This window comes from Anser anser, assembly GCF_964211835.1.
Source record: "Anser anser genome assembly, chromosome: Z".
Classification (NCBI taxonomy): Eukaryota; Metazoa; Chordata; class Aves; order Anseriformes; family Anatidae; genus Anser; species Anser anser.
Window position 1 is genome coordinate 79,324,334 of NC_139723.1, and position 13,607 is coordinate 79,337,940.

Here is a 13,607-nt window from a genome sequence, read left to right on the forward strand (position 1 = left end):
CTTCCCAAAGCTTGTCTGCTGCTTGTCCCTGTGTCGGATCACCCGTGTCTTGGGTTTGTGTGCGTTTTGTTTTTGGATGAAGAGGAACTTTATGGTAGCGTTTCCTGCAAATGAAGGGACCCCCAAGGGTCATGGAATCATAGAGTTTGGGGAAGACGTCTAAGATCATCTAGTTGAACCATTAATCTTGAATTAGAGTCCAGCAGTAACGCTTGTCATTACGTCCTGAATGTACGCGTTTCTCGAAGATCTCCAGGGATACTGACTCAACCATTTTGCCGGACAGCCTATCCCAATGCTGCCCAACCGTTTCAGTCATGAAATTTCTCCTTGTCTCCAAGCTAGACCTCTGCTGGTGAACCGTAAGGCCCTTTTCCCTCTTAGTGCTGTGGAGGAGAGCCCCGTTCTCCACCTTGCAACGCAACGTCCCTTAAGTTATTTGTGAAGTACAGCAAGGTCTCCCCTGAGCCCTCTTTCGTACAAGGGTGGGGGGGGACACAGGGTCCCTGTGCCCCCCTCGTAAGACTTGTTGTCTAGACCGTTCCCTAGCGTTGTTGCGCTAACTCATCAAGTCCATCTCGTGTCTCCAGAGAGGACACTGCATTGGCCGTGGTGCTGTGCGTGCCTCCCTGCGAGGGGAGTGTTGTGGTTGACGGGAGGTTGTCTGCAGTGGTGGTGTGGTTGAAGGCAGGGTGTGCAAGCGGTGGGGCAGAGGCCGCGAGAGCGGTTGTGGTGTGGGTGTGTGAGGGTTTCCCTTTATTCCTTGAGGAGTGCTATCATGCTTTTCTTTTGCCCTTCAGAATTGCCTTTCTGAGCATGTGCTTTTGTTGTGTGAAGGCCGGTTGCTGGTCGTATTGGGTTTGGTTTTTGGTCTGTCTTTCCCCTTTGTTTTGGTATTAGTTCTTTGTGAAGCAGTAGAATGGCAAGGAGCTCTTTCCTCTGTCCTGGCATGTAGGCGTTGGTTGGTCCTTGTGGGAAGAAGGCTGTCAAGAAGGCTGTGAAGGTGTCAGGAGGCAAGAAGAATTGTAGAACCATGTTATATTGTGAGTGTGAAGGGACCCTCAGGGATCACGGAGTCCAAGTCCCGGGTCCATGGTGGAGGAGCCAAGAACCAAACTGTATTTGTGAGAGCCTTGTCCAAGCACTCCTTGAGCTCCGGGAGGGTTTGGTGCCGTGACCATCTCCCTGTGGAGCGTGTTCCAGTGTCCAGCTACCTTGACTGGGAAGAACCTTTTCCTAAGAGGCAGGGTGACCCTCCCCTGTCCCAGCTCCATGGCGTTCCCTGGGGTCCTGTCGCTGTCCCCAGAGAGCAGAGCTCAGCGCCTGCCCCTCTGCTCCCTCATGAGGGAGCTGTAGGCCGGCATGAGGCGTCCCCTCCGTCTCCTCTATTGTTGGCTGCAGGAAGTGAGGGACCTCATCTACTGCTCACTCGTCTTGCTCTCCGGACCTTTCACAGTCTCCGTTTCCCTCCTTTGGAAGTTCTCCAATGGCTTTATGCCCTTGTTTTGTGGTACCCAGAAGCGTAGGGGGTGCTCGAGGTGAGGCTGCCCCAGAGCAGAGTGGGACAGTCCCTTCCCTCGCTGGGCCTGAGGCCGCCCAGGATACGGCTGTCCCTTTTGTCTGCCAGGGCGTGCTGCTGGCTCATGTTGCGCTTGGTGTTGACCCAAATGCTGAGATGTGTTTCTGTGGGGCCGCTGTCTGGCCTGTGTTCCTCCCGTGTGCAGGTGAAGGCAGGGTTGCCCCGTCCCCGGTGCAGCCCAGTGCAGCGCTTGCTGTTGGTGCGCGTGAGGTGGTTGGTGAGTGCCCAGCCCTCTGGTTTGCCAAGGGCTCCGTGCAAGGGCTCTGTGTCCTCGCGGGAGTCCGCGCCTCTTGCGAGTGTAGCGGTGTTCGCTAAGTGACGTGTTCTGCCTTTGAGTCCTTCATCCAGGTTTTTTGTGAAGGCATTAAAGAGCCCTGTCCCTAAAATGGTGGGCTAGGGCATGCCGTTAGTGACTGGCTGCCAGCCTGCTGTAACCCCGTTTAGCGTAAGCCGCTGAGGCCGCCTCGTCTGGTGGTTGTTTTCCCATCGTGCTGTGTAGTTGATGAGCTGTTTGCTGTCCGTTTTGTCCAGAAGGGTACTGTGAGAGGAAGTACGAAAGCTTTGGTAGAATCACACAGAATCACAAAATACGAGGGATTGGAAGGGACCTTGGCCAATCATCCAGTCTGTTCCCACTGCCAGAGCAGGAAGACTTAGATGACGTCGCACAAGAACGCATCCAGGCAGGTTTTGAATGCCTCCAGAGAAGGGGACTCCACAACTCCCGTGGTCAGCCTGTTCCAGTGTTCTCTCACCCTCACCGTGAAACACGTTTTGTCTCATACTTACACAGAACATGAGGTGTAACCTGAGTATTGCAGCTTGCACGCATTGCTTCTTGTCCTATCTTTAGATGTCAGAGAGAAGAACCTGTCTCCGTCCTCCTGACACTCATCCTTTACACATCGAGGTGACCCCTGAGTCTCGTGCTCTCCAAGCTAAAGAGACCCAGCTCCCTCAGCCGTTCGTCGTAAGGGAGATGCTCCACTCCCTTCCTCATCCTCGTGGCTCTGCGCGGGACTCTCTCAAGCAGTTCCGTGTCCTTAGTGAAGTAAGGGTCTGAGAACTGGAGACGATATTCCAGATGCGGTCTCAGCAGGGCAGAGTAGAGGGGAAGGAGAGGCTGTCTTAACGTAATAACCACAGCCCTTGTAATCCACCCCAGGATGCCATTGGCCTTCTTAGCCACGAGCGCACAGAGCTGGCTCCTGGTCATCGTGCTGTCCACCAGGAGCCCCGGGTCCGTTTCCCCTTTGCTGCCGTCCAGCAGGACGGTCCCCAAGGCATCGTGGTGTCTGGAGTTGTGCTTGCCCAGATGCAGGACTCTACACTTGCCCTTGTTATATTTCATTAAATTTCTCCGTGCAGTGTAAAAAGATGACGTTGGGTGGTGTCCCTTGGTGAGGTAGGAGGGTACCGTTGTCCTGAGAGGAGAAGCTTGAGTCAAAGAGGAGATTCCTCTCGTGCAGCTGTGTTGGCTGTGACCAGGGAGTGTGTCATGCCCGTGAGCGTGCAGTGTGCGTGGTCAGGCGCGAAGGCCACGTTGATCCTGGGCCGTGTGGGTGGGAGAGCGGTCAGCGGGCTGTGAAGGGGCTGGTTGGCTGAGGAGCGGTGTGCCTGGCGAGGTCATCAGCGGTGTGGTGGAGGGAGGGGTTTGTGGTCGCTGAAGCTGTGGAGGTGGTAGGAGAGGAGTGGAGCGAGAGCGAGCTGTGCATGCTGATGGAGGCTGAGAGAAGGAGAGAGGTGCTGGGTGCGTGGGGGTGGTAGCTGCGAGGGTGTGCGTGGGGAGAGAGAGAGAGAGGGGCTGTTGGCAGAGGTGCCCCGGGACGGGACGGGAGAGGGGTGATGGAGACGAGTTTGGTTGGTGGGGTTGTCCCGAGGTGGTTGAGTGGAAGCGCCTGAGCACTTGAGGGCTAAGCAGAAGTGTAAGGCTGGAGATGAGGGCATTATCCAGATGCCCTCAGGCCAGCGAGAGGGATGCTCTAGGACTGGTCAGGTTCTTACAAAAGGTCTTTATTTCCTTTGCATAAATAGTTAATAAATAGACGACAAGCTTGGTTGAAATAAATAGTTAAATAAGGAGGTGGTGGGTGGTGGTGGTCTGTGGGCTCTGGTCAGTTCTTGTCAGCGTCCCAGTGTGGTGGGCGAAGGGAGGCGTGAGGGCAGAGGTGCGCGTGTGGGGCTCCTCTTAGCGCATGGCGCGGGTGAGGCGGTGGATGCGCTGGAAGCAGGCGTGAGCCTCGAGGCGGACGTGGTCCCAGGCGCAGGGGCTGTAGGTGTGGTTCTGGAGGAAGTGTTGGATGCAGCCGAAGTACTTGTTGATGCCGAGGTGAAGGTTGCGGGGCCCTCGCCTGTGGAAGCGCGTGGCGTCGGCTGGGAAGCAGCGCTCGAGGTGGTGGATGTGGTGCTGGAGCTGGTTGAGGAGGTCGCGGCGTGCGGTGTGGAGCCAGTGCGCGGGGGTGCTGGGGCTGCTGAGGGTGTCGAAGAGGTGCTGGAGGAGGTGGAGGGCGGCGTGTGCGGCTTGCTGTGTGTCGTTGGTGTCCAGGAGGGTGTCCGGGAAGGAGCAAGGCGCGTGTTGGTGCGGGCAGGGCTGCGTGGGGCTGGGAGCCATGTCGCGGAGGAGCTGGAGGCTGTCCCAGGGGAAGGCGCTGTCGTGGAGGCGCAGGGGGCTGCAGGAGAAGGCGTCGGCGGGAGGCGTGAGGAGGAGCAGGAGCGCCAGGGCGCTGTGGATGGCTGTTGGTGGTGGGGCTGCGGGCCCAGGCATGGTGGGTGTTGGGTCGCGCTGGGCAGGAGCCTGTTGGGGCTGGGTGGTGGTGCGGGTGGTGGCAGTGCTCGGGGTGCTGCCGTGTGTCGGGCTTTATGCGGTGCGGCATCTCTCTTTCCCTTCGTCGCTTTCTGGTTGGTGAGAGTTTCCGGCTGTGGTTTTCAGTTTTGGTGGTTGTGGTGTGTGGGGAAGTGCGTTGTTGGGGTGGCCCTGAGCGTGGTGCGGGTGCTGGAGGTCCTTGGCTGGTGTTTTGGCTGTTGTTTTTAGGGGGTATTGGGAGGCGGGGGATGTGAAAGTGGCGGGGAGAAGGTGCTGCGGAAGGTGTGCCGCAGATGTGGTTCTTTTTTCTATTTCTGGTTTCTATTTTGGCCTGTAGGGGGATCTTTTTGTCGTAGCTTCATTGAAATTTCTCTTTCTGCCCAAGTCCACTTTCGCTATGCAATCCTGTAGCGTTAGGTTGTCGTCTTTGTACTATTAATGTGTTGCGTGTGTTTTCCCTTGTATGTGTTGATGTTTCTATTTGTGTTTTCCAAGGACTGCGAAGCGATGTTCTTCGAAGGAGCCTAAGGGAGGTGTCTGGTGTCCCCATTGCTTCGTGGTGGTTGTTTGAGAGGAGATGGGTGTGGGTGTAGGTCCTCGGTCCCTGAATGTCTCTGTATGAGGAGCTCCTAGAGGCTTAAGCGTTTGAAGCTGCTGTGAGCGTGTAGGACAGGCGTTTGCTTTGGGCAAAAGGAAGAAGGGGGGTTTTTCTTTTTGCGAGTTGGGTGTGTGTTGCCATTCGCATGGCCTCAGGCACCAAGTCTTGTGGTTGTTGCTTTCTGTTCCTTGTGAGCCGTGGCACGTGGAGAGAAGGTATAGTGCCCATCAGCTGTTTGTATGGCAAGGGTGTTGTTTTTGGGATGGGCTGAGCCCTGTTCCCTTTGTTATTTCTCTCACGTGGGAAGAGGTGAAGGAGGAGGCTTCCTGAGATCTTAGAATTTTTGGATGGTTGGGGTTAGAAAGGACCTTAAAGGTCACCCGGTCCCAACCCACTGCCATGGTCTGGGGCACCTCCCTCCAGACCTGGTGCCGAAAACGCCATCCAGCCTGGACTTGAGCACTGCCAGGGACGGGGCATTCCCAGCTTCTTTGGGCAGCATGTGCCGGTGCCTCACCAGCGTTATAGTAAAGGATTTCTTTGGAAAGTGTAACGTAAATGTACCCTCTTTTAGTGGAAAGCCATTATCTGGCGTCCTCTCCCTCCACCCTCACAGAGTGAGTCCCTCCCCACCTTTCTCTTAGGTTCCCCCTAGTTACGGGAAGGTCACTAGCAGGTCTGTATGTGCCATGGCTGTGGGAGGGGGGTCTGTATGTGCCATGGCTGTGGGAGGGGGGTCTGTATGTGCCATGGCTGTGGGAGGGGGGTCTGTATGTGCCATGGCTGTGGGAGGGGGGTCTGTATGTGCCATGGCTGTGGGAGGGGGGTCTGTATGTGCCATGGCTGTGGGAGGGGGGTCTGTATGTGCCATGGCTGTGGGAGGGGGGTCTGTATGTGCCATGGCTGTGGGAGGGAGGTCCGTGGCAGGACCTTGCACATTTTGCCCTATGGCACGTCGTTGTTGTTCAAAGAGCAGGAGGAAGGGAGCTGTTGTCCAAATCTGCGGCCCCGGGAAAGGTATCTGAAGTGAAGAGAATACGAAGTATTTGTGTCTGTCGTCTGGCTCTTGAGTGAGCGACCCGCAGGTCCGAGTGATGCAGCAAGCAGCACGGGGACACGGTGTGCAGGAGGGTGCTGTGCCCCATCTGCAGAGCATGCAGCTGAACGCCGAGCGAGGTGGCACGTCTTTTTCTTTGGTGCTGCCTGAGCGTGGAGCAGTTGTGGAGGCCCTGGGGAAGAGGATTTGGGGCTGGCCCCCGCACGCTGGAGCAGCCTTCTGCTCCCACCCCACCCCGAGCCTGCCATGAGGGAGGGAGGGAGGGAAGGGGAGATGGCCCCGTGTTTGAGTCCTTGTGTGGGGCTCGGTGCGGTGGTTGTGTGTGGAGGTGGGCTGCCCCCTTGGGAGGTTCTGTACTGGTGAGACAAGAGCCACTTGGAGGAGGTTTGTAGAAAAGGTGAAGTTTATTTGTTTTCAATAAATAGTTGAATAAATAGATAAATAGGAGGCGGGAGGGAGGGAGGTGCGCGTGTGGGGCTCCTCTTAGCGCATGGCGCGGGTGAGGCGGTGGATGCGCTGGAAGCAGGCGTGAGCCTCGAGGCGGACGTGGTCCCAGGCGCAGGGGCTGTAGGTGTGGTTCTGGAGGAAGTGTTGGATGCAGCCGAAGTACTTGTTGATGCCGAGGTGAAGGTTGCGGGGCCCTCGCCTGTGGAAGCGCGTGGCGTCGGCTGGGAAGCAGCGCTCGAGGTGGTGGATGTGGTGCTGGAGCTGGTTGAGGAGGTCGCGGCGTGCGGTGTGGAGCCAGTGCGCGGGGGTGCTGGGGCTGCTGAGGGTGTCGAAGAGGTGCTGGAGGAGGTGGAGGGCGGCGTGTGCGGCTTGCTGTGTGTCGTTGGTGTCCAGGAGGGTGTCCGGGAAGGAGCAAGGCGCGTGTTGGTGCGGGCAGGGCTGTGTGGGGCTGGGAGCCATGTCGCGGAGGAGCTGGAGGCTGTCCCAGGGGAAGGCGCTGTCGTGGAGGCGCAGGGGGCTGCAGGAGAAGGCGTCGGCGGGAGGCGTGAGGAGGAGCAGGAGCGCCAGGGCGCTGTGGATGGCTGTTGGTGGTGGGGCTGCGGGCCCAGGCATGGTGGGTGTTGGGTCGCGCTGGGCAGGAGCCTGTTGGGGCTGGGTGGTGGTGCGGGTGGTGGCAGTGCTCGGGGTGCTGCCGTGTGTCGGGCTTTATGCGGTGCGGCATCTCTCTTTCCCTTCGTCGCTTTCTGGTTGGTGAGAGTTTCCGGCTGTGGTTTTCAGTTTTGGTGGTTGTGGTGTGTGGGGAAGTGCGTTGTTGGGGTGGCCCTGAGCGTGGTGCGGGTGCTGGAGGTCCTTGGCTGGTGTTTTTTGTTGAGGTGGTGGGTAATCTGTCCTTAGTGTTTGTGTGGGGGATGTGAAAGTGGTGGGAAGAGGGTGCTGGCGCAGCTGTGTTGCGGATGTGCTTTTCTTTGTGTTTCCCTTTTGGCCTTGAGGGAGAGTAGTTGAGTACTCCCCAAGATCGCTCTTCCTCCCTAGGTCCGCTTTCCCTATGTCATGCCCTAGTGTTGGGTCTGGGTTTTTTCTTTGTGGTCTTATTTTGCCTGTCTGTTGCATTTTACTTTCAGCGCAGTCGTTCATGGCAGGTTTAGAGGTGTTTCTGGAGGCAGGGGTGTTGTGAGCTGCTCGGTCCTACTGCGGTTCTGTGGTCAGGTATCGTTGGAGGAGATGTGTCCCTCGTCTTCCTGTGCTTTGAATGTCTGTCTGGATGGAGCTTCCCAAAGCTTGTCTGCTGCTTGTCCCTGTGTCGGATCACCCGTGTCTTGGGTTTGTGTGCGTTTTGTTTTTGGATGAAGAGGAACTTTATGGTAGCGTTTCCTGCAAATGAAGGGACCCCCAAGGGTCATGGAATCATAGAGTTTGGGGAAGACGTCTAAGATCATCTAGTTGAACCATTAATCTTGAATTAGAGCCCAGCAGTAACGCTTGTCATTACGTCCTGAATGTACGCGTTTCTCGAAGATCTCCAGGGATACTGACTCAACCATTTTGCCGGACAGCCTATCCCAATGCTGCCCAACCGTTTCAGTCATGAAATTTCTCCTTGTCTCCAAGCTAGACCTCTGCTGGTGAACCGTAAGGCCCTTTTCCCTCTTAGTGCTGTGGAGGAGAGCCCCGTTCTCCACCTTGCAACGCAACGTCCCTTAAGTTATTTGTGAAGTACAGCAAGGTCTCCCCTGAGCCCTCTTTCGTACAAGGGTGGGGGGGGACACAGGGTCCCTGTGCCCCCCTCGTAAGACTTGTTGTCTAGACCGTTCCCTAGCGTTGTTGCGCTAACTCATCAAGTCCATCTCGTGTCTCCAGAGAGGACACTGCATTGGCCGTGGTGCTGTGCGTGCCTCCCTGCGAGGGGAGTGTTGTGGTTGACGGGAGGTTGTCTGCAGTGGTGGTGTGGTTGAAGGCAGGGTGTGCAAGCGGTGGGGCAGAGGCCGCGAGAGCGGTTGTGGTGTGGGTGTGTGAGGGTTTCCCTTTATTCCTTGAGGAGTGCTATCATGCTTTTCTTTTGCCCTTCAGAATTGCCTTTCTGAGCATGTGCTTTTGTTGTGTGAAGGCCGGTTGCTGGTCGTATTGGGTTTGGTTTTTGGTCTGTCTTTCCCCTTTGTTTTGGTATTAGTTCTTTGTGAAGCAGTAGAATGGCAAGGAGCTCTTTCCTCTGTCCTGGCATGTAGGCGTTGGTTGGTCCTTGTGGGAAGAAGGCTGTCAAGAAGGCTGTGAAGGTGTCAGGAGGCAAGAAGAATTGTAGAACCATGTTATATTGTGAGTGTGAAGGGACCCTCAGGGATCACGGAGTCCAAGTCCCGGGTCCATGGTGGAGGAGCCAAGAACCAAACTGTATTTGTGAGAGCCTTGTCCAAGCACTCCTTGAGCTCCGGGAGGGTTTGGTGCCGTGACCATCTCCCTGTGGAGCGTGTTCCAGTGTCCAGCTACCTTGACTGGGAAGAACCTTTTCCTAAGAGGCAGGGTGACCCTCCCCTGTCCCAGCTCCATGGCGTTCCCTGGGGTCCTGTCGCTGTCCCCAGAGAGCAGAGCTCAGCGCCTGCCCCTCTGCTCCCTCATGAGGGAGCTGTAGGCCGGCATGAGGCGTCCCCTCCGTCTCCTCTATTGTTGGCTGCAGGAAGTGAGGGACCTCATCTACTGCTCACTCGTCTTGCTCTCCGGACCTTTCACAGTCTCCGTTTCCCTCCTTTGGAAGTTCTCCAATGGCTTTATGCCCTTGTTTTGTGGTACCCAGAAGCGTAGGGGGTGCTCGAGGTGAGGCTGCCCCAGAGCAGAGTGGGACAGTCCCTTCCCTCGCTGGGCCTGAGGCCGCCCAGGATACGGCTGTCCCTTTTGTCTGCCAGGGCGTGCTGCTGGCTCATGTTGCGCTTGGTGTTGACCCAAATGCTGAGATGTGTTTCTGTGGGGCCGCTGTCTGGCCTGTGTTCCTCCCGTGTGCAGGTGAAGGCAGGGTTGCCCCGTCCCCGGTGCAGCCCAGTGCAGCGCTTGCTGTTGGTGCGCGTGAGGTGGTTGGTGAGTGCCCAGCCCTCTGGTTTGCCAAGGGCTCCGTGCAAGGGCTCTGTGTCCTCGCGGGAGTCCGCGCCTCTTGCGAGTGTAGCGGTGTTCGCTAAGTGACGTGTTCTGCCTTTGAGTCCTTCATCCAAGTTTTTTGTGAAGGCATTAAAGAGCCCTGTCCCTAAAATGGTGGGCTAGGGCATGCCGTTAGTGACTGGCTGCCAGCCTGCTGTAACCCCGTTTAGCGTAAGCCGCTGAGGCCGCCTCGTCTGGTGGTTGTTTTCCCATCGTGCTGTGTAGTTGATGAGCTGTTTGCTGTCCGTTTTGTCCAGAAGGGTACTGTGAGAGGAAGTACGAAAGCTTTGGTAGAATCACACAGAATCACAAAATACGAGGGATTGGAAGGGACCTTGGCCAATCATCCAGTCTGTTCCCACTGCCAGAGCAGGAAGACTTAGATGACGTCGCACAAGAACGCATCCAGGCAGGTTTTGAATGCCTCCAGAGAAGGGGACTCCACAACTCCCGTGGTCAGCCTGTTCCAGTGTTCTCTCACCCTCACCGTGAAACACGTTTTGTCTCATACTTACACAGAACATGAGGTGTAACCTGAGTATTGCAGCTTGCACGCATTGCTTCTTGTCCTATCTTTAGATGTCAGAGAGAAGAACCTGTCTCCGTCCTCCTGACACTCATCCTTTACACATCGAGGTGACCCCTGAGTCTCGTGCTCTCCAAGCTAAAGAGACCCAGCTCCCTCAGCCGTTCGTCGTAAGGGAGATGCTCCACTCCCTTCCTCATCCTCGTGGCTCTGCGCGGGACTCTCTCAAGCAGTTCCGTGTCCTTAGTGAAGTAAGGGTCTGAGAACTGGAGACGATATTCCAGATGCGGTCTCAGCAGGGCAGAGTAGAGGGGAAGGAGAGGCTGTCTTAACGTAATAACCACAGCCCTTGTAATCCACCCCAGGATGCCATTGGCCTTCTTAGCCACGAGCGCACAGAGCTGGCTCCTGGTCATCGTGCTGTCCACCAGGAGCCCCGGGTCCGTTTCCCCTTTGCTGCCGTCCAGCAGGACGGTCCCCAAGGCATCGTGGTGTCTGGAGTTGTGCTTGCCCAGATGCAGGACTCTACACTTGCCCTTGTTATATTTCATTAAATTTCTCCGTGCAGTGTAAAAAGATGACGTTGGGTGGTGTCCCTTGGTGAGGTAGGAGGGTACCGTTGTCCTGAGAGGAGAAGCTTGAGTCAAAGAGGAGATTCCTCTCGTGCAGCTGTGTTGGCTGTGACCAGGGAGTGTGTCATGCCCGTGAGCGTGCAGTGTGCGTGGTCAGGCGCGAAGGCCACGTTGATCCTGGGCCGTGTGGGTGGGAGAGCGGTCAGCGGGCTGTGAAGGGGCTGGTTGGCTGAGGAGCGGTGTGCCTGGCGAGGTCATCAGCGGTGTGGTGGAGGGAGGGGTTTGTGGTCGCTGAAGCTGTGGAGGTGGTAGGAGAGGAGTGGAGCGAGAGCGAGCTGTGCATGCTGATGGAGGCTGAGAGAAGGAGAGAGGTGCTGGGTGCGTGGGGGTGGTAGCTGCGAGGGTGTGCGTGGGGAGAGAGAGAGAGAGGGGCTGTTGGCAGAGGTGCCCCGGGACGGGACGGGAGAGGGGTGATGGAGACGAGTTTGGTTGGTGGGGTTGTCCCGAGGTGGTTGAGTGGAAGCGCCTGAGCACTTGAGGGCTAAGCAGAAGTGTAAGGCTGGAGATGAGGGCATTATCCAGATGCCCTCAGGCCAGCGAGAGGGATGCTCTAGGACTGGTCAGGTTCTTACAAAAGGTCTTTATTTCCTTTGCATAAATAGTTAATAAATAGACGACAAGCTTGGTTGAAATAAATAGTTAAATAAGGAGGTGGTGGGTGGTGGTGGTCTGTGGGCTCTGGTCAGTTCTTGTCAGCGTCCCAGTGTGGTGGGCGAAGGGAGGCGTGAGGGCAGAGGTGCGCGTGTGGGGCTCCTCTTAGCGCATGGCGCGGGTGAGGCGGTGGATGCGCTGGAAGCAGGCGTGAGCCTCGAGGCGGACGTGGTCCCAGGCGCAGGGGCTGTAGGTGTGGTTCTGGAGGAAGTGTTGGATGCAGCCGAAGTACTTGTTGATGCCGAGGTGAAGGTTGCGGGGCCCTCGCCTGTGGAAGCGCGTGGCGTCGGCTGGGAAGCAGCGCTCGAGGTGGTGGATGTGGTGCTGGAGCTGGTTGAGGAGGTCGCGGCGTGCGGTGTGGAGCCAGTGCGCGGGGGTGCTGGGGCTGCTGAGGGTGTCGAAGAGGTGCTGGAGGAGGTGGAGGGCGGCGTGTGCGGCTTGCTGTGTGTCGTTGGTGTCCAGGAGGGTGTCCGGGAAGGAGCAAGGCGCGTGTTGGTGCGGGCAGGGCTGCGTGGGGCTGGGAGCCATGTCGCGGAGGAGCTGGAGGCTGTCCCAGGGGAAGGCGCTGTCGTGGAGGCGCAGGGGGCTGCAGGAGAAGGCGTCGGCGGGAGGCGTGAGGAGGAGCAGGAGCGCCAGGGCGCTGTGGATGGCTGTTGGTGGTGGGGCTGCGGGCCCAGGCATGGTGGGTGTTGGGTCGCGCTGGGCAGGAGCCTGTTGGGGCTGGGTGGTGGTGCGGGTGGTGGCAGTGCTCGGGGTGCTGCCGTGTGTCGGGCTTTATGCGGTGCGGCATCTCTCTTTCCCTTCGTCGCTTTCTGGTTGGTGAGAGTTTCCGGCTGTGGTTTTCAGTTTTGGTGGTTGTGGTTGTGGTGTGTGGGGAAGTGCGTTGTTGGGGTGGCCCTGAGCGTGGTGCGGGTGCTGGAGGTCCTTGGCTGGTGTTTTGGCTGTTGTTTTTAGGGGGTATTGGGAGGCGGGGGATGTGAAAGTGGCGGGGAGAAGGTGCTGCGGAAGGTGTGCCGCAGATGTGGTTCTTTTTTCTATTTCTGGTTTCTATTTTGGCCTGTAGGGGGATCTTTTTGTCGTAGCTTCATTGAAATTTCTCTTTCTGCCCAAGTCCACTTTCGCTATGCAATCCCGTAGCGTTAGGTTGTCGTCTTTGTACTATTAATGTGTTGCGTGTGTTTTCCCTTGTATGTGTTGATGTTTCTATTTGTGTTTTCCAAGGACTGCGAAGCGATGTTCTTCGAAGGAGCCTAAGGGAGGTGTCTGGTGTCCCCATTGCTTCGTGGTGGTTGTTTGAGAGGAGATGGGTGTGGGTGTAGGTCCTCGGTCCCTGAATGTCTCTGTATGAGGAGCTCCTAGAGGCTTAAGCGTTTGAAGCTGCTGTGAGCGTGTAGGACAGGCGTTTGCTTTGGGCAAAAGGAAGAAGGGGGGTTTTTCTTTTTGCGAGTTGGGTGTGTGTTGCCATTCGCATGGCCTCAGGCACCAAGTCTTGTGGTTGTTGCTTTCTGTTCCTTGTGAGCCGTGGCACGTGGAGAGAAGGTATAGTGCCCATCAGCTGTTTGTATGGCAAGGGTGTTGTTTTTGGGATGGGCTGAGCCCTGTTCCCTTTGTTATTTCTCTCACGTGGGAAGAGGTGAAGGAGGAGGCTTCCTGAGATCTTAGAATTTTTGGATGGTTGGGGTTAGAAAGGACCTTAAAGGTCACCCGGTCCCAACCCACTGCCATGGTCTGGGGCACCTCCCTCCAGACCTGGTGCCGAAAACGCCATCCAGCCTGGACTTGAGCACTGCCAGGGACGGGGCATTCCCAGCTTCTTTGGGCAGCGTGTGCCGGTGCCTCACCAGCGTTATAGTAAAGGATTTCTTTGGAAAGTGTAACGTAAATGTACCCTCTTTTAGTGGAAAGCCATTATCTGGCGTCCTCTCCCTCCACCCTCACAGAGTGAGTCCCTCCCCACCTTTCTCTTAGGTTCCCCCTAGTTACGGGAAGGTCACTAGCAGGTCTGTATGTGCCATGGCTGTGGGAGGGGGGTCTGTATGTGCCATGGCTGTGGGAGGGGGGTCTGTATGTGCCATGGCTGTGGGAGGGGGGTCTGTATGTGCCATGGCTGTGGGAGGGGGGTCTGTATGTGCCATGGCTGTGGGAGGGGGGTCTGTATGTGCCATGGCTGTGGGAGGGGGGTCTGTATGTGCCA

The 13,607-nt window shown here is 57.0% G+C and overlaps 4 protein-coding genes across 12 annotated transcripts in view; 1 reads left to right on the forward strand and 3 right to left on the reverse strand.

The window, feature by feature from the left end:
* UBAP2 (ubiquitin associated protein 2) overlaps positions 1 to 13,607 on the forward strand; it is a 123,299-nt gene that overhangs the window by 86,657 nt on the left and 23,035 nt on the right. The gene's annotated exons all lie outside the window — the stretch shown is intronic.
* On the reverse strand, positions 88 to 4,778 carry LOC310889993 (interferon-like). Its single transcript, XM_083818355.1, has one exon. It carries the CDS (start codon positions 4,341 to 4,343, stop codon positions 3,768 to 3,770), a length of 576 nt encoding a protein of 191 aa, XP_083674481.1. The 5' UTR covers positions 4,344 to 4,778; the 3' UTR covers positions 88 to 3,767.
* LOC310889995 (interferon-like) lies at positions 5,873 to 7,929 on the reverse strand. Its single transcript, XM_083818357.1, has one exon. It carries the CDS (start codon positions 7,094 to 7,096, stop codon positions 6,521 to 6,523), a length of 576 nt encoding a protein of 191 aa, XP_083674483.1. The 5' UTR covers positions 7,097 to 7,929; the 3' UTR covers positions 5,873 to 6,520.
* On the reverse strand, positions 9,724 to 13,395 carry LOC310889990 (interferon-like). Its single transcript, XM_083818352.1, has one exon. It carries the CDS (start codon positions 12,092 to 12,094, stop codon positions 11,519 to 11,521), a length of 576 nt encoding a protein of 191 aa, XP_083674478.1. The 5' UTR covers positions 12,095 to 13,395; the 3' UTR covers positions 9,724 to 11,518.